Genomic DNA, 20657 nt, shown 5'->3' with positions numbered 1-20657 from the left:
CTGCTGACATTTTTGCTTTGTATCTCAAAGCACCCCAGACTCACAAACCTATAGTTGCCTCCTTCCCCCTTCAGAAACAGAACAACCCAAGTCTTCTTTCAGTGTGTCCTGTGTCTCTATGAATGGCACCACCAAGCATCATATTGCACAAGTGAGAAACATGAGTCATTCTTGACACTTTCTTTCATTCCTCCACATCCAATTCATCTCCAAGTCCTGTCACCTTTATTTCCTAAATATTATTTTTACCTTCACTGCTACCAACCTAGACCCAATTGAGGCATGTCCCTCCTACAGTAATCTAACTGGGTTCTCCGAATTCACTGTGCCCTCCCATCACTATTGTGCCCAGAAGTATCTTTTCAAAACAGAAAATTGATTATGTCATCCATTAGCTTAAAACTAGCCCTGCATTGTCTAGCTCTGGCCTACTTCTTGAGTGTTAAAATTACTCCAAGGCACAATACCTTTGACCATAGGAACTATTTATGATACTGTGAACTCTTCCTCCCTTCCACCTTATACACACAGTTAACATTTCAGTTTAGAGATTTCACTTTAATCCTTATTTCCTCAGAGAGGAAGCCTTATTGTCCTCTGGTCCAGAACAAGCCCCCTTTCCCTTAAAGCACTTATTTCATGTATATTTATTAATGTGGTTATTTGACTCAACTGGATTGTACTTCAAGCTGCATGGGAAGCAGACTATGTTTATGGCTATTTATTATATTCACGGTACCTTGTATATAGGCCTGACACAGCACAACCTCAATCAATATATGTTGGATAATAGAACTAGTTTTTTAAAATAAATTAATGTAGTACGAAAAAGTCTTAAGCTCTTTTATATATCTTATATTTGTTATGTAGACTCTCTATAGTTCATTTGACAGGCATATTGCCCCCATTTGCATAGTTGGAGTTTAACACTCAAAAACAGCTAACGAACCCTTACAGAATCATAGGCCTGTAACAGGCAGCACCAGGGTTGGAACTTGCAGCAAACATTCTGACTCCCAATTGGTGCTACTTTCAAAGATTTGTACTCCTCACTTTCACTGTATGGATATATCTTTTCCTAATAGAAATACCTTCAAAAAGAAATATAAGAAAGTATCTTATAAATGGAATCTTCCTAATTTTTTTTTCCATTTCCTCTGACTTTCCTTATCCATGTCTCTCAAAAGTGCAACCTAAATTTTTAAAAGTTTTAGGGTTGTGTTTTTTAAAATTCTGTAATCACTAGTCACATGTGGCTGTTAAACTCAGTTTAAATTAAAACTAAAGCTTCAATTAAATTACTCAAGCCATATTTTAAGTGATAATTGCCTACATTTGGCTGATGCCTATTATATTGGACAATGGAGATATAGAACATTTCTATCATCACAGAGGTTACTATTATACATTCCTTTTCTCTTCCTTCTTTCTTTTTTTCTTCCACATTAAATACTCACCACAAGTTTAAAATTATTCACATTCAAATTTTCTTCTAATTTTGTATGGGATTCTTTCTCAAAGGTTTCTAGAACAGAGCCCTCAGTGAAGTGTTTGTTGAATCAGGGAATTCATATTTTTTCTATCTGAGAATTAATTGGAAAGGCTGTGGAATTTAATATTGTATAAATTGTTAGATTTTCTTTTTTTTTTTTTAAATATATTTTATTGATTTTTTACAGAGAGGAAAGGAGAGAGATAGAGAGTTAGAAACATCGATGAGAGAGAAACATCGATCAGCTGCCTCCTGCACATCTCCCACTGGGGATGTGCCTGCAACCCAGGTACATGCCCTTGACCGGAATCGAACCCGGGACCCTTCAGTCCGCAGGCCGACGCTCTATCCACTGAGCCAAACCGGTTTCGGCAAATTGTTAGATTTTCTAAAGCACTCTTAAGCTGCATATCTGTATTTGGTCTTCAAATCTATCTTTGGAGGAGTTGGGTTTTCAGAAAGTCTTGCAGTAGCAGTATCATTTAGCAAGGTTGTGATTTGCCTAAAGCCACATAACTAATACTTGATGAAGCTGAGTTTTTTTGAAATTAGGTTTCTGTCTCCCTATCCTTTTCTTCTAGATCAGTGACCCCCAAATTTCTAAAAATTTGGAGAAAAATTACAGATGTCTCTCTTTCAAAGAATATACAGGTAGCTTTTGAAAAACTTTCTGGTGATTCTCAGAAAGCCAGGTTTGAGAAGCAGTGTCCTAGAACATGATGAGAGATGTACACTTTGATTGCCCCTATAACTTAGTACATAGTTATTTTCTTTGATGTGCTGATTCTCCACTTTGAAATACCCTTATATAGACAAGTGTTAACAATCAAAGATCTGGGCTTTAACCATTAGATAACTGTATACTGAATGTATTAAGTATTTTTAAAATTTTATTTATGTATTTATTTTTAGACAGGAAGTGAGAGGGAGAGAGAGATAGAAACATCAATAAGAGAGAAACATACATGTTCAGTTGCCTCCTGGGAATTGAGGCTGAAACCTAGGCATGTGCCCCTAACCCCAAATTTGAACCGGTGACCTCTTGGTGCATGGGACGACACTAAACCAACTGAGCCATACCAGCTGGACTTTTTTCTTTTAACTTTAGTAAGGCTCCTAATAGTCTTCTTTTTTTTAAAGATTTTTTTATTGATTTAGAGAGAGAAACATCGATGTGAGAATGAAACGTTAGTTGCTTCCTGCACCCCCCTACTGGGGATCAAGCCCACAACCTAGGTATGTATCCTGACCTGGAATTGAACCAGCTACCTTTCAGTGCATGGGATAATGCTCAACCAACTGAGTCACACCTGTCAGTGCTCATCAGTATATTATCAATTAATACTTGAAGGTACAAATTTTCTGGTAATTTGAATTACAATATTTTCAAGTTATTAGCTTGACATTAATAAGTTGTATGGGATTTGAAATGATAATTATGCTATTCTTAATGCATTCTGTTGTAACTCAGTCTTGAATGATTAGTAAAGAACATGATGGGCTAGGTAGAGGACTGAATTTTTTAATTGCAATCAGCAGTTCTGACTCGGTTTATTGTAAAGTCACATGGCCACACCATCACTTTTATCTGTGGCACTTGAGTTTTGAGCTTTGCATTAATGCCACTGGATATTAATAGACCATTGTTAACCAGAGCAGATTGGATTCCTGCAAAACAATACTTGGTTTTGAGAGAGTAGTCTGTATGGGGAGCATTACACTGAATACACCAATCACCGACAGCACGGATAGGAAAAGTTGGTAGCTTTGGGATGAAATAATTGGCTAAGGCTTGATGAAAAAATTGTTAGAATAAATCCAGCCACTTTGGCATCTAAATTTGCATATGTGTGCATCATTTTTAGTTACTCATTTGGCTATGTGTCATATTAACACTTTGCCTTTGCTTACCTTAGTATCAAAGCAGATGCTATTAAAATATATTAGAAATTTTTATCTTTAAAGTATCTTTATTAATACTTTATTTCAGAGGTTTGTTTTTAGAATTTTAATCATAGTTTTGGGTGACCTTGAACATTTTTGAAGTGTAATTTGGAGTTTATTTAAATCAATAATAAGATGCTTGTAAACAAAACAATAAATTCTTTTATATTAACCGTGCCCTGAAATAAAGACTTCCACTCCTTTGGCTGTCATTAGCAAAGATTTAATTTGTTTAATTAAAGCTGGGTCCAGAGGTTTTGCTAATCCAATATGAACCTAAGCTAGCCCTGCTGTAAGGTGCATGTTGGTTGCCACTAAAGGAAATAGGGAAGGGGAGAAGTTATTTACTATGCACATTTTTAGTTATAGAGAAGTTGCAAAACATTTCTAGAATTGCTATGGCCAGTGTGGCTCCATTAGTTGAGTGTCATCCTGTGCACCGAAAGGTTGCTGGTTCAATTCCTTGTTAGGGCACAAAACTCAGTTGTGGGTTTGATCTCCATGAGGGGGTATGCAGGAGGCAGTGGATCAATGTTTCCCTCTCATATTGATGTTTCACCCTTTCTCTCCCTTTCCCTTCAATAAAAACTCTGTAAAAAAAAACAACAAAAAACATAGTTCACTCTTCAATCCTGTTTAAAAAAATATTTCTAGTAGTGCCATCTTTGATCATCAAAACCCACATTCTTCACACTATACCCTACTGACTTGCTGATGGTATCTATAATAATAAAAGCGTAATATGCTTATTAGACCGGACAGCCAAATGACCTTCCAGATGTCCTTCTGAACAACCTTCCGGACAAAGCCAGGGCTGTGAGGACTGAGCCCCTTCCACAATTTTGTGCATTGGGCCTCTAGTAGATAATAAATCCTTTCTCACCAGGCAGAATGGTGATGCCATGTTTATATGTAAAGTTCATCCAGAGGTAATCTTAAACTCTGCCAATATCAAATTATAAGACCTATGTAGTAGAGTCTAGATGACTGATGTTTTGCAGTATTTATATTTATGTGTTTGTTCAACATCCAGTTATTTAAACTCATTACATGGGCAGTTGTAATAATAGATCACTTATTTCTTGTTTATAATATTAGGCAAATTTATTTAGCACTTACTCTGTTAATGTCAGGCAGTATACCAGACACTTAACATATTTTTTGTTTACTCTTTTAAAAGCCTTTTTATTGTGGAATATAGCAGAGAGAAAAACCCATAAATATATAACTTAATCAAATGATCACCACCCACGTCAAGAAACAGAATCTTGCTGGCACCCCCAGCCTCTGTACACTATTTTCTGATCCTTCCATCAAAGTAGCTGTTATCATGACTTAAGGGTAATAATTTCCCTTGGGCCTTTGTCCTGACTTTTTCCCACCCAAAATGACTTTTACTACCTTTATGTATTCCTGAAGAATATTACAGTTGACCCTTGAATGGCACAGGTTTGAACTGTGCTGGTCCACTTACATGTTGTTTTTAATTGGAAAAAGAAAATCCTAGGTACATAGAAATGGAATGACTGGCCTATTTTACCTATTCTCTCTACCACAATAGCCTCCAAATAAACTTCCAAAGTTAAATAAAACACATAACTCTATCAACTATACAATTTCATACTTAAACATTGGACATGCCTTCCAGATGCATTATGTCTGGACACTAGCAATTCTTTCTCCTCCATGGGTGGTCGTTGCAGTTGTCTAATCATCCTGTAGGGCAGAGTATCACAGACATTGTAAATCCTGGAGGAATTTCTACAAAGCACAGAGATTTAAAAAAAAAAAATCCCTCTAGTGCCATCCAGTGCAGAACTGATGTCGTTTTTATGAGGATCATGTCAGAAGCCCTTAGGTTTGGAAGCAGAGAAAGAAGGAAAGGTAAAGCAAGGTGATGAGTGAGAATAGCTGGGTAATTGGGAAGTTCAAGCAGGACAGTTTCCTGAGTCGGGTGAGTTGTCTATCTTTTGTCCCCTTGCCCAAAATAGGTACCTAAAATAATTTTCCTTGTGTAATTCTACCATTTGGAGGATTCTCTGCACTGCCACATTATAGATATATGATTTGGGGTAAGTTAACCTCTCAAAAGACTGTTTCTTCATTTGTTAAGTGGAGGTAATAGTACCTACCTCTCAAAGATGGACAATAGGACAATCTGCAAAGAAAGAAAGAAAAAATATGAGATCATTGTCAATTCAGGACAGTAGGACACCTAAGCGTTAGGGAAGTGTCTGACACACAATTGGCTTTCAGTAGATTGTAGTTGTTATTAAAGTAAGCCCAGCAGATTATGAGGGTCTCACAAATGAAGAATTCTTGGTTTATCGAATAGGTAATCAGTAACCAGACCTGGATGATGTACAACCAGATTTTATAAGAAACACTTGTTTCTTGAAGGCAGAAAAACTATTTCGTTATATCTTGCAATATTACTTAGCAAAACCCCAAATCTGGTGTATGTCACAGTAAACTTGAATTGTGTTAAGGTTCACTTCACCCCCAAATATGCAAAGCCAAATTATTTCCTAACCTACAAACCAGTTCTTATCGAGAATTATACTGGGATGTTCAGTTGACATGTGAAAAAAGTCATCCCTTCCCATTGTATTTTCAAAGTGTTTGTGTAGTTATATCAAATTGTAAGGGGATTGCTAAGAAACATATGGCAATAAAGTATATTTAACTACTAAGGCAGTTTGTTACACTGCTAACTAGGCTTTTCCATCTTGTTTTTCATCCAGTGCAAGTGTTAATTGGGATAGAATTTAAAATTAACTTCTGGAAGAGATTGCTGTATTATTGGCTTTATTTGTGTGTGCTTTTCCTTAATGTTGGACTTGTAATTCTTTTGGTAGTTGTAGAATTTTTTTAGCATTTAAATGATGTGGTCTTCCAGAATAATTTGAGTTTGGATAACCTGAATGAGGTAAATGTTTATATTTTAAAATTTCTGAATGCTCTACCATAGCTTATACCTGATACATAGCACCTTCTTTTGAATAAACAGTTGTTAAATGCATTGAAACTTTCTAATCCCCCCCCCCATTTTTCCTTGTTCATGTTTTTTTTAAATATATATTTTATTGATTTTTTACAGAGAGGAAGGGAGAGGGATAGAGAGTTAGAAACATCGATAAGAGAGAAACACCGATCAGTGCCTCCTGCAAACCTACTGGGGATGTGCCCACAGCCAAGGTACATGCCCTTGACCAGAATCGAACCTGGGACCCTTCAGTCCGCAGGCCGACGCTCTGTCCACTGAGCCAAACCGGTTAGGACTCCCTGTTCATGTTTTTTTCTGTCACTTTAGATTATTGAGTAAGGTTGATTTACTGCGTAAAAAGGTACATGAATGATGATTGGGATCTAAATGGTATTTCCCAGATGAGAATGTTAGACACAGTATGGTTTCCTAGTCTTCATCTGGCAGGATTAGTCATTGTTTGACCCATGTTTTGTGACAGCCTGAAGCTGATTAGCCAATATATATGACTTTGTCTTAATGAAAAACTAAAATGATCTCATATTTTTTTCTTGCTTTGCAGCTTTCTTCATCTTCAATAAATAATCACCCTTGTTTTTTAGTATACGTGCTGCCGAAGTGAGCACTCACCCTTGTTTATTTTTTGTAAACCAATATCTTATCTTACACAGTCTTTACATTAACTATGTAAGTTAGTGTATTAGTTTAAGAACCACTTTCTAGTTGCAGAGGTGATGCTAAAAGCAAATTTTGTTCTTTTAAATAAATGGACCTTTATATAGAAGCATAGACTCACAATCCTATCTAATAAAAGAGTAATATGCAAATTAACAATCACTTCATGATAAAAGATGGAGGCACCCACAGCCAATAAGGAGGGAATATGCAAATTGACGTGACAAAGATGGCGGTGCTGGCCGGAGCCATGGATCCCGCTTGGAGAGCTGGCGGGGAAAGGCTTGGCTTCCAGGGGTTGCCCCAGCAACCCTGGAAGCCAAGCCTGGCTGGGGAGGGGGAGAGCGGGCGGGAAGCGACCCAGGAAGCCAAGCCTTTCTGCCCACTCTCCCACTTCCCGCTCTCTGGCCAGGCCTGGCTTCCTGGGTCGCTGGGGCCGGAGCCAGCAGATACACCCTGCATCCCTAAGTCTCCTCTCATTTCCAGAAAATAAAATGTCCGCTGTGCACCCACCTTTTGGCACAGCCCCTGCCCGCCACGGGCGCCCCCTCCCCCAGCAGGCAGCGTCACGTGGCTCCTGTGCACCCATCTTCCCATACCTTACATGGTTCCCATACCTTACATGGACAAATGCGTGCAGGCAAAGTCAGGAATTCAGGCTCCTGATGTCAGCTTCCAGCTCTTAGGGCACTGCACGGGAGACCGAGGGGAGAGGGTGGGGATGGTGGGAAGGAAGGCAAAGGCCCTTGCATGAATTTCGTGCCATTGGGCCTCTAGTAATGAAATAAAAACCCAAACATTTCTCCCTCCTTGGAAATTAACCCCTAGAGTGCCGGGAGCGCTATCATGCTCCTCCTGCATTGTCACTATTAGATGCAAGTAGTTCACTCTTTATTGACAGATGGCACCTAAGTCCAGAAAACAAATGTAGTAAAGGTTTCCTTAAGTTTTTGAATATGTAACTTCATTTACTTGCGATTCATAATTTTTTTCCTAAACTGCTGTAAAATCAGCAAAAATGCCTTGGCAATTTTAGCATAGTTCCTAGGATACTGGTTGGCACTCAAAGGGTTAAAAAAATAATAGGTTACTGTCTTTTTGCCCACTATGGCCTAAAATTGCGGAGCAGACCCTTTTGCCCAGGCTTTGTCAGTTAAACTGTAAAAATAGAATAAATTAGTATGAAAAATGAATAGATTGGTAATAAACAATGCCAGAAATGTGTTGTATTAGTATTTTAACTGTTATTTAGAAGCTGCACTGTTCAAATGATATAGATTTCTCTTTGCACAATGATAAACACCTTTGTTAACTTACTCTGGAAAAAAATGTGATCACAAATCATTTGATTACTATACAATCATCTTTCATGGGTATTAAGTCCTTGGCTAGTGACATTGCAAAGACCACCCATGCTATGCTACAGTGCATACCTGAGATAAAAATTTTGTGAACTTAGTAACTGGGATGTTCAAAGAAAGAGAAAAAACCGTGCTATTTTAATGTAAATTATACTTAAAGCATTTAACAATGAGAAGCACATTAGTGTACACATTTGGGAAATGAGAAGGATGTAATGTACACAGAAAACAATCCTGCACTCTAGGATACAGAGCTGGGAAAAGCACTGTTACAGGTTTTTATTGTAAGTTTTTAAAAAACTTAAGTATTGATTTTTATCCATTATTTTAAAAAGATATCTGAGCCCGGTTTGGCTCAGTGGATAAAGCATCAGCCTGTGGACCAAAGGGTCCAGGGTTTGATTCCGGTCAAGGGCACATACTTTGGTTGCAGGCTTCTCCCTGGCCTGAGCCTTGGTTTGCTCGCGCAGGAGGCAACCAATCCTCTCAGTCTTTCCTTCTGTCTTTCGCTCTCCTTAAAAATCAATGGAAAAATGTCCTCAGGCAAGGATTAACAAAAAAAGACAGCTGATTTCATAATACGTTATTGCTAAAATACTGAAGGAAATTCTAGTGTTAGGGAAGAAACAATAGCTTAATTTTTAAGAATTTTTAAACTGAAAAATCATTATTAAACCAAGTCATTGTGTTATAAGCAGTATTTTCTCAAGCATAATTGAAATATGACCTTTGTTATGTAAAAGAGTTTGAATTTGTTAAAAGACAAGTTAACTTGGATAATGGAAACTGAGAAAACTTTGTAAATATTTAAGACTTGTGCAATAAGGAATAAATATAAAATGTATTTTACATTATAAAGTCTTTTAATTATTAAGAATTTACTATCTTCCTGGCCAAATTCTTTTTTTTTAAATGTTTTTATTGATTTTTAGAGATAGAAACATCCATGAGAGAAAAACATTGGCTGCCTCCAGCATGCCTCCTACTGGGGATCGAACCTTCAACCTAGGCATGTACCCTGATTGGAAATCCAACTGGTGACCTCTTGATTCGTGGGTCAACACTCAACCACTAAACCACTCTGGCTGGGCCAAATTCTTTTTTCTTTTTAAAAAAAATATATTTTTATTGATTTCAAAGAAGAAGGGAGAGGGAGACAAAGATAGAAACATCAATGATGAGAGAGAATCATTGATTGGCTGCCTCCTGCATGCCCCCTACTGGGGACCAAGCCTGCTACCTGGGCATGTGCCCTTGACTGGAATCGAACCCGGGACTCTTCAGTCCCCAGGCCAATGCTCTTATTAACTGAGCCAAACCAGCTAGGACCCAAATTCTTCATTTTTTTTTTCTTTTCTTGTTATTTTTAATCCTCACCCGAGGATATTTTTTCCCATTGATTTTTTTAATTTAAATTCTTTATTGTTTGAAGTATTTTATGAGTCTCCTTTTCCCCCCATTGACCTCTCCCCAGCCGCTCTCACCCCCCTACTGTCTGTGTCCATTGGTTATGCTCATGCATACAAGTCCTTTGGTTGATCTCTTACCCCATCACCCCACCTTCCCTCATAGGTTGGACACTCTGTTGGATGCTTCTATGTCTCTGGTTCTATTTTTGTTCATCAGTTTATGTTATTCATTATATTCCACAAGAGATATCATGTGATACTTATCTTTTTCTGACTGGTTTATTTCGCTTAGCATAATGCTCTTCAGTTCCATCCATGCTGTTGCAAATGGTAAGAGTGCCTGCTTTTTTATTTTTTTAATATATTTTCTTGATTTTTTACAGAGAGGAAGGGAGAAGGATAGAGAGTTAGAAAGATCGATGAGAGAGAAACATCGATCAGCTGCCTCCTGCACACTCCCTATTGGCGATGTGCCCGCAACCAAGGTACATGCCCTTGCCCGGAATCGAACCTGGGACCCTTGGGTCCGCAGGCCGACGCTCTATCCACTGAGCCAAACAGGTCAGGGCAAGAGTTCCTGCTTTTTTACAGCAACGTAGAATTCCACAGTTTCACTCATTTACTGATGGGCACTTAGGCTGTTTCTAAATCTCAGCTATTGTAAATTATGTTGCTATGAACATAGGGGTGCATATATCCTTTCTGATTGGTGTTTCTGTTTTCTTGGGATATATTTCTAGAAGTAGAATTATTGGGTCAAATGGAAGTTGCATTTTTAATTTTTTGAGGAAACTCCATACTGTTTTCCACAGTATTTCTGATAAAGTATTCACTGGAAAATTCAGGAAATAAAAACTAATCAAGAAAGATAAATATTTTTCTTTTTATTTAGGAAAAGTTGCTGTTCATCACACATTGACAATTTCTTATTCTCATTTGGTAAGAATTAGAATAGTAAACATTATGAAATATCTAAGTGGCAACATCAGTATTTACCTATACAGGGCTGAATTTCAGAGGTGAGGTCTGATCCAGAAATGAATGGAGGCCATCACTTATTACTTAACACATTTAGATGCTGCTTATAGCTACAGGTCTGGTAAGAATCCCTTACAAAGAAAATATAGAGTGGGAAAAGGAGATGGAGTTAGGACCAAGTTGAAGGGACTCTTACTATTTAATTGCTTGGCAGAAGAGGCTGAGAGAAAATGTGGTATTTCAAGAAATGTTTCAAGAAAGAGGGAGTGGTAACAATATATCTATCGTATGTTGTTTCAAAAGTCCAGCGAGACAGGGACTGAAAAATGTACATTAGATTTGGCAGCAGAGAGGTCTATGGATGTCTTATAAAACTAGTTCAGTGTTCTGTGGCAAAGCTAGGTTGCTGTGTATTGAGGAATGTGCTGTAGTATTTTAGCAAGTTTGGCTGGGCTTCTGGTGACAGGTAAGGGAAGTGGTGTGCAATAAAATGTTAACCACAGTTAAAGGAGAGAGAATGATCAAGATGAGGTGGAAAATTGAGTATACAAGAGAGATATTATCCACAATGTAAAAATTCTTTACTCCCTGCAAAGAAATAATGACCATGGAGACCAAAGTTCCCTTTGTATTTTCTATATCCCCAGAAAAATGTTCAACTCCTCTTGCCTTCTCCCTGTAAGTTTCTCTTTTCATTCTGTTACCATAGCTTCACCCACTGGCTTGTTAGCCTGGCCCCTCTCCTAAGTTCCAGTCATGAATTTTTTAACTGCCTGGTAGAATTCTTTAATCATCTCATGACTCCTCAAATTCAGCATGTCCAATTTCAGGCTGACATAATTATTTACTAGATTTCTATTTCTTTCATTAAGAGATCCTTTTAGTTACTGAGGGTCTTCCTATCTGGGTCTTCCATTATCTCCTCTCTTTTCCTCGCTTCCCCATTCTATTCTCACCTCACTCACCCTCAACCCCTGCTTGGTACATTGAGAATCACAGTACTCCTTTTTTTGAAGGGTTAATTCACCAAATAAATCCAAATTAATTTATCCCACCTCATTTAATATGGTGTTATGCATAAAGTCATTTATGTTGTTATTTTTTTGGCATTTTATTCATTATGTGAAAAACAGTAAAAAAACAAGCCCGTTATTTCTGTGAAAATGGGAGATTGAAGATTTTATTTATGTACCTTTGTATCAGCATAATTTATAGTTCATAATTGTGTGAAATTTTCCCGATTGTAAGTTTTAATGTGCAGACCAAATGTCCTACCCAACAATTTACTTATTTCTCTGAAACTGATGTATTTAAAGAAACAAAATACAGGTACCCCTACTTTTTGAAAGTTTGTTTTATGCCACTTTGTTAAGACCTGCAGCCAGGCTGGTGTGGCTCAGCAGTTGAACGTCCACCCATGCGCCAAGAGGTGGCTGGTTCGATTCCCAGTCAGGGCATGTGCACTGGTTGCAGGCTCAATCTCCAGTAGGGGACATGCAGGAGGTAGTCGATAGATGTTTCTCTCTCTATCCCTCTCCCTCTTTCTCTAAAATAAATAAATAAAAAAGACTTGCATTAGTATCTATTTTCTCTAACCGAAAAACAACAACAACAACAAAACAAAACAAGAAGGATTTTTGCTTTTATGGAAAAAAGGCAAAAAGCAAAAATAGCATTCCGTATTTGTTTTGCAGCGAGCCATTGTGGAGGCAGGGCACAGTGAGAGTGGCATCACCAACCTGCTTCTCTGGGAACTGCACTCAGCAGTTTGGTATCAAGCTATCATAAGCTTTGAACTAATTGTCTGTGAGCATCTATTTTTTATCTCAGTTTATTTTGTGCATTTGTTAGCAAGATGCATTTTAAAGTAATTACTTTTTTGCTTTATGCCATTTCAGCTTATGAAAGGTTTCATGGTCACGCTCTACTTCTAGATAGTGGGAGAAACCTGCATGTGTATTCTACTTTGGTTTCCTATTACTTCAGGAAATTAATACAGTTGTAAACCCAATTTCATTACATTTAAATATATTGATTGAACTATAAATAATAGCATATTTGTGTTTTAATTTTTGAGTTGTATATTTGAGATTACTACCACACTTTTTGAAATATAACTATCAGAACATGATGAGGATTCCACATTTTATGTGGACCCCATCTGTTATAATACTATTTCATATATTATAGAAAATCTTACTCTGTTTTTTAATATAGTTGATCACAATATAGTGGAAATTAGCATAATTACTACTAAACCTTCAAATTTGAAGTGGAATTCTGATAGACACCCACACAAAAATTTTAAGCTGCCTGCATCCCTTTGCATTGTAAGATACCCACATCAATATGTGGCCTTGGAGAAAGTAGCCTACTACATACACACATCTTTAACTTTCTTTTAACAGAGATGGAAAAGGAGATGTCTTTTTGTGTATACTATGCACAGTTACTTTTTCTGGTGATACTTGGAGGTTATGTAATATTTTAAAGTCATAAATTAACTGAACAGTATCAGAATGAAAACCGAGCAACTGCTGTCTACTTTAGTTATTTGAATTTACACAAACATTTTTTGTTCTGGCTTTTATTTGAATAATTGAACAGTTAAGTCATCAGTCCTTATGAAGGATCTTTTTTTTTTTTAATATATTTTATTGAGTTTTTACAGAGAGGAAGGGAGAGAGATAGAGAGTTAGAAACATAGATGGGAGAGAAACATCGATTAGCTGCCTCCTGCACATCCCCTACCGGGGACGTGCCCGCAACCCAGGTACATGCCCTTGACCGGAATCGAACCCGGGACCTTTCAGTCCACAGGCTGACGCTCTATCCACTGAGCCAAACCGGTTTCGGCTGAAGGATCTTTTTTTAAAAAAATCTGGGATCATCATTGATACTTGACCATCTAGAAGACATCTAACAGTAGAAGTAGCCAAAAGTGGGTTGCTCTTATAAAGAGCAACTTTCTTTTCTATTTATACATATTCTAACAAGTTTAATGGTTATTGGTTTCCATGTGTACATGAGTCTAAGCAAGGGAAAGAAGTAACAATAGACAGACACATTGACTGAAATGAGGAGTGACAGTCTGCAGTCTGATACAAGAGATGAGAAAAATTATCAGAAGTAGTCATTTCAAAAAGTTTTCATGACCCCAAAATTCCGTTCCTAGGTAAATGAAAACCAATGTCCACAAAGAAAAATTGTAGACAAATGTTCACAGCATCATTATTCCTAATAGCCAAAATGTGGAATTAGCCCAAATGATCATCAATTAATGGATGGAAAAACAGAAGTTTTTTAAAAAGTTTAGTAGATTTGGATAATTAAAAAAAATTTTATGTGAGTGGTTAGTTCTATATAGAATAGTACGTAATAATTGATATAGTAGTTTTGAAACTGTTGAAAGGTAAATTATAATTTTTTCTTAGGATTTATCTTAGATTTTTGAACCATCAGAAGTGGTTAACATTAAAATTCATTTAAGTTCTTAGTGATCTTTAAATGATTTATTTTCTATGTATTTCACATAGTCAAAGTTATAGCTGTCTGTTAATGCAAACATAAGGATTAGTTGAAAATTTGATTATTTTTCTGTTAACATCATTAAAAAGCTTAGATAAAGTAATTTTCAAAAGATACACTTAAAGACATTGTTGGATCTAACTTATTATGTTTCTTTTTTGCATAGAAATCTAAATATTAGCAGTAGTTAAAATATATAAATTGGAATCTAAGAGCTACTCTAGGTTGATAGTACTTTGAAAAAGGATATAGCAATAATGCATTGAACAGAATTAAATGAGTCTACTTGGCTAACACATTGGTCAAGGAGAATAGGGAAGTTTGATTATGACAGGTTTTGCTCTGAGGTAACACAGAACTTGCAACAGCTCGTTTCTATGAAAATGTATTTGTGTTGAGGATATCAACCACTGAAAATGGTTTTTTACAAAGTGCTATAGAAAATCTAGATCAGTTTTCAGGATTAAATAATAATTAATTTAGTTGGCTCTTTTGTATTTAAAGAATGATGCTTGAAATATAGCATCATTTGTTCCCTGCTGTTAAGAATATGGGTAGAGGAAGAACTATGGGGATAGTGTTAGGGACATGACTCTAGATCTAGAACATTTTCTATCTCTTAACTCCTCCTTTTACCCTTTTATGACCTGTTTAAAGCACTGTTCCTGGTTTGGAAATTTGTCATGACTTGGGTGTATTGAGACTGAACAAAAATTGAGAACAAAGGACAGAGGGAAAGAGAGAAAATAGAGGACAAAAAACTAAAAATGATAGAATCAGACATGAAATATAAAAATTTAAGAAGGGAACACTGTTTATGGAAATGCATGTATAACTAGCTCATGTATGAATGTGAGACAGATTACAAAGGAAAAAGTGAAGAGCACTGAGTGACTGAATGCAGATAAGGAGTAACAGGAATTGTGAGTGAATGTTGTGATCCTGGGTAATCCTGCTGTCATGGGTTATAAAGAGAAAATTGTTCATTGTTAATGAAGAGGAGTTTTAAATTTTTTTATTATTATTGATTTTAGAGATAGGAAGGGAGAGAGAAACATCCACTGGGGATAGAGCCTGCAATCTGGGTATGTGCCCTGACCCGGAATTGAACCCACCACCTTTTAGTGTACAGGACAACACTTCAACTGAGCCATGCCGGCCAGGAAAAAATTGTTAACGTTGAAATTTCAGATATGGTAAAGATGTCAATTAGGCAATGTGAATTTGTGCCTGGAGAGACAAGGTCTGAATTGACTGACCTAGCTAGCCTATACTGAGCAAACAGTATTCACTGTGTTGTTCCAGACACTGCCAGAGTGTAACTAAAATTGGAAATGATTAAAATGGGTTTACTGTCATAAGATTTAAATTTTTCAAAACTTAATAATTAAAGTTTCTTTCACTTTATTGCTTTACATTTTTTTCAGGTAAGATATTCAGAAAACCTTGGTCCTTGGGAATCTGTACTATGTACTTCTAAACATGGTTAAGTGTACTTAGTGATGTTTGTTTTTATCAGGTGATTTTAAATAATTCCTAAGCATAATTCACATTTTTCCTTTTATAACCAGGAACCTTTTGAGGATGGCTTTGCAAATGGGGAAGAAAGTACTCCAACCAGAGACGCTGTGGTTACATATGCTGCGGAAAGTAAAGGAGTTGTGAAGTTTGGCTGGATCAAGGGTGTATTAGTATGTACATATAGACTTAATTTTAGAGTTACAGCATTTCTATTATTTATAAAATCTTCCTATTATTCTCATCAATCGTCGAGAACTTTTTCTTTTTTTTAAACTTTGTTATTTGAGTACTATAGAAGACCAAATAAATAACTTGTACTTCCTTTCCTTGTGCATATTAAATTCAGTAAAGTAAACATATTTTTAATTTAATCATATTATACTTGATTAGCTCTAAACTGTATTTTATTGCCTCTTGCAAATTTCACATATTGTCACCTTTCAGTACAGGTGACAGGAGCATTGGAATCAAGCAAGCTGAGCAGGCAATAGAGTTGAAATATGCCTGTTTCCTTTTCTGCTACCCCCATTACCTTTTGATGAGAAATGTATAGAAGTTACAGGGAATATAATAAAAGGAAAATCTTTTTCTTAAGTGTTGGGGTCACTTCAGTAGACAGTTATAGGCGACTAAGGTTTAGATTTACTTCTGTTCTTCTGTGTTTGAATAGCCACTAAGGATCTGATTAGAGTAGATAAGCTAAAATAAGCTCATTGGAACTTTGAAGGCACTTAATTGGAGTTGTATTAACAACTTTAGGGGAGGGGTAGAGGGAAACCCAGTTCTGGTAGTAATTTTATTGCCTAGCTAATAGAATAAATGTGAAGGTCTAACTAGTTTAGTTTGCCTATTCTTAGATTTTAGTATTTTAGAAGACTATGCTCTATAAATGAGCATAATAAACAAAGTAAAAGTAAATTGGGTAAACTGTCTTTTAAATAGTTAGGATTTTTGAAAGATATGTGAACAATTGGCATTTTGTGTTGATAGATATATAAAACTTAAATCTGTAGAAATCATGAAATGAGGATGTTATAAAACAAACAAAAATTAAACTTACATGGATTGATAAAGGGGAACATGAACTACTTTTTTTTAAGGATAAGTCTACCTACTTTGGTTGCTTCTGCTGCTTCAGATAATTGTGATGGGTATGTGTATATATAGGTTAATACACATAGTCACATATCATACTTACATTAGCTCACATTTAAGTTCTCATTAAGCTCTTTTAAAAAACTGTTAAGGAAAAGGGTGGAGTAAGAGTTATATTTAAAAGGACTTTCTACATTTTAAATGTAGGTATTCTACTTTTGGCTAGTTTAGCATTTATTGCTGTATCATACTTGATTACTTTTTTTCATCTATGAATTGGCCTCTTTTCCTTTCCCAGGTACGTTGCATGTTAAACATTTGGGGTGTGATGCTCTTCATTAGATTGTCATGGATTGTAGGTCAAGCTGGAATAGGTAAGTGAAGTTACATACTTCTTGTTTCATTTGAGAATGAATAAACAAAAGTAGCTGTGTGCGTGTCTAAGCTCTGAACTTCATAAAATACAAGCAACTGGAATCATTTTAAGCTTTGTTCTCCTTTGTATAAGATTATTGTTTTAATGTTACTTTTTTTCCTCATAATTCTCATTTGATTTTTCTAAAATGGGATAAAAATAAGGTTATTATTACGAAATTCCACATAACTGGACTAATCATTTCTAAATATGGCAGGTTAAATAAGGTGTAAGTTTTCTCAGTCCCTTTTCTTCTTCTCTAAAGGTCTGTCGGTCCTTGTAATAATGATGGCTACTGTTGTGACAACTATCACAGGATTGTCTACTTCAGCAATAGCTACTAATGGATTTGTACGAGGAGGTAAATTCAGTCTTTTCACATCATTGTCATCAGATTACTGTTACTAAAAAAATGAGATTTAAATCTTATTATTTTTTTACCTTTAAAAAGCAGCATATTGGTCTATATAGACAAGAAAGTTGCTACTAAGCACTTTCAAACTAGTATATTTGAATATAAAATTTTATATTGACCCAACATGTATGCTTTAAGTTTTTAGGGTGTTGAATGTATTTGGTAGCAAGAATGGAGCTTCTAGCTAGGTTTCTTCTCCACAGGGCTGCCCCTTGTTTCTTCCTCTTAGGCTTTAGCCCTTGGATCAATAGAGCTAAAGGATCATCTTGCATTTGGTCTGTATTGTACAAGTATAACCTCATTCCTTCTCATTGAAGGAAACAGGCACAGTTCTTTCCCCATTATCTAACAACTTTTGTGAGTTATATGTGGGACCCTGAATTCACATCCTCAACTCTAACTATCTTCTGAGGTTTCTGAGGCCTCTTTCATTGGAGTTCACAAGATCTGTCTAGTAAGATTTTACCCTCCCCAGGAAGAGCACCCAGGAGACCAGGAGAGTGGCCATGGAACACCTATGAACAAGAAGAAAGGAACTCCATTTTTCAAACAAAGCTCATCATCCAGCTAGAGAAAGGAAAAAGAAATATGTACCAGTTTCTGTAAAGTTATCATAGCAGATCACCTGAGAAAAAGATCAACCTGTTCCATCTGCCTCCACTATTTTTCAGATCTGTATTGGACATTATATACACACTAGAGGCCCGGTGCACGAAAATTCGTGCACTTGGGGGGTCCCTCAGCCCAGCTTGCACCCTCTCGCAGTCCAGGAGCCCTCAGGGGCCTAAGCTGCAGTCTGGCCTCCCTCTGCAGGAGGCGACCGGCAGGCTGATCAGGGGATAGCGCCGGCCGAGTGGCCAGCCCCGCCACCCAATTGCCCCTCTGCTGCTACCGTTGGTTGCCACCCCCTGATCGCCGTCCCCTCCCTCTGCCCGCTAGCACCCACCTTGGCTGGCCTGGCACCACCCCCTTGCTAGCCCTGCCCCCCGCTGACCTGTCATTTCGCCGTTTGGTCACTGCATATTAGGCTTTTATTATATAGGATAATTTCTTATTTATCTGTATTCAGTTTTGGGTGTTTTTTTTGTGTGTGTGTGTGTGTTTTTTGAGAGAGAGACCCAGATTGAGTGTTTCATTTCCCCCCATTATCTTCATATTTCTTACTTACCAGAGGATTCAAATCACTGTTGTCCTCAGGGAAGCTGGTAGCTCACATCAATATGATTATGACTATGCTGAACATGAATCACTATTTGCTGAAGTTCCATGTGTACATGAGTCTGGATTGAGTGATATTTGAGTGTAAGATGTGTATATATCCAAAGAGTTATCAGGTAATACTGGAAGTTGCTTTTTGGCTTATGTACTGGATGCCCCGTGTTTCCTTTCTTTCTGTTACTATTGGGGAAAAGGAGTGGAAGGAGAAAGGGAATGGGATATTAGCTACTTGAGGGAATCAGAAAATCATCAAATAATTTCTCTGTTAGCTCTTCAAATCTAGGTTGTGAGCCTCAAGGGGAATGGGACATGAAGCCATTGGCAGCATGAACCCTGGACAGTTTTCCACATGAATCCAAATTTATGGGAAGTATCGATTTTCCTGCATTATGACTAAAAACCCATTTCATCTTTCAATACTACCAAAAGTTTTCATATATATTCACAAGTATATCTCAGAGACTGTCTAGTCCTCTGTCCTGAAATACTAAGGAAGTATGAGAACGTGGAGTGTGTTCCAACAACTTATCATATGTTGCAGTTTTGCCTGCATTCCCTCAAAATGATAGAATCAGCTCACTAAGGAAGAAACTACAGGGAAAAACCCATTGGATCATACAATTCAGAATTCTTCTGTTGTTTTCAGATATTCATACAAATGAGAAAGTAAACACATTTGTTGAAATAATGAAACCAATAGAGGAAAAAAGGGAAAGGCATTAATTTAAAGAAATAACCAAGTACTTGGAAGCTATGCTAGAAGGTATTCATTTTTCACTTGCCAGTTGTTGACTGGACACTTGGCTGGTCCTTTACAGAATATAAATGAGCTGCGTCATCTATATTAAATGTTCCCTGGAGATTCCTTCAATGAATATAAGCCCCTTCTGTCTTCTCTGCTTTATGCACTTGGAGAATTCTTAACAGGATTTACTGGTTTCCTGAGAAAACCATATTTTCCACTTGGAAGTAAGTAAATATAGGCATAAAACTAATGAAATTACATTGCATCCTGAACTCATGATTCTAAATTGAAAGTATCAAGTCAGTATGACTCATATCCAGAAAGGACATATTTCTTAGCTCTGTTCATCCCCAGTAGCAAGGAGCACCCCGAGTGCCCATATTGTGTATTTCTAATAAAGGGAACCTTGGTTGCAGATCTGGGCAGGAAATGCACTAGAGGAGTCTAGACATCTTTCACCTCGGAAAGTAAAGAAGGTAACAAAAACTAATTTCATTTCAAAACTAATTTCATTAGCTTGAAGAAGCTAATACTGACTGAAGTTTTTTTTAGTTTGAACAGCAATGCTACTACTGCTAATAACTGATTTGGATGAAAACATCTGAAATCCATAAGATCACAAATACAACAAAAAAAATCCCATTTTTCACCTCTGAAGAATGCTATGAAATTGATAAAGATAAATGTTGAATAAAGCTTTCATAAATGAAAGTTTCTTTGTCTGAACTCAATGTAACCAAGAAATTAATAAATGATTTTTTCTTTATATAATTTACATAAGTGAAGAAGGAAAGAGATTAGAGATTCCACTTTGTAAACCCTTTACTCAGTAGGAGTACCTGTGAAATATTGTTCCCAACAAACTGAATCTGAAA

The 20657-nt window shown here is 36.7% G+C and overlaps 1 protein-coding gene across 1 annotated transcript in view; it reads left to right on the top strand.

Annotated features, from left to right (window-relative positions):
* Window positions 1-20657, top strand: part of SLC12A2 (solute carrier family 12 member 2) — a 92854-nt gene that overhangs the window by 9185 nt on the left and 63012 nt on the right. The window contains 4 exon segments of the mRNA XM_006081069.3: window positions 7799-7812; window positions 15945-16064; window positions 17288-17363; window positions 17670-17765. Coding sequence (XP_006081131.1) covers window positions 7799-7812; window positions 15945-16064; window positions 17288-17363; window positions 17670-17765 — 306 coding nt within the window.

The sequence above is a fragment of the Myotis lucifugus genome, unplaced genomic scaffold, assembly GCF_000147115.1.
Source record: "Myotis lucifugus unplaced genomic scaffold, Myoluc2.0 scaffold_0, whole genome shotgun sequence".
NCBI classification, from domain to species: Eukaryota; Metazoa; Chordata; class Mammalia; order Chiroptera; family Vespertilionidae; genus Myotis; species Myotis lucifugus.
Note: the sequence above shows the minus strand (reverse complement) of the source record. Positions and strands in the feature narration are given on the sequence as shown.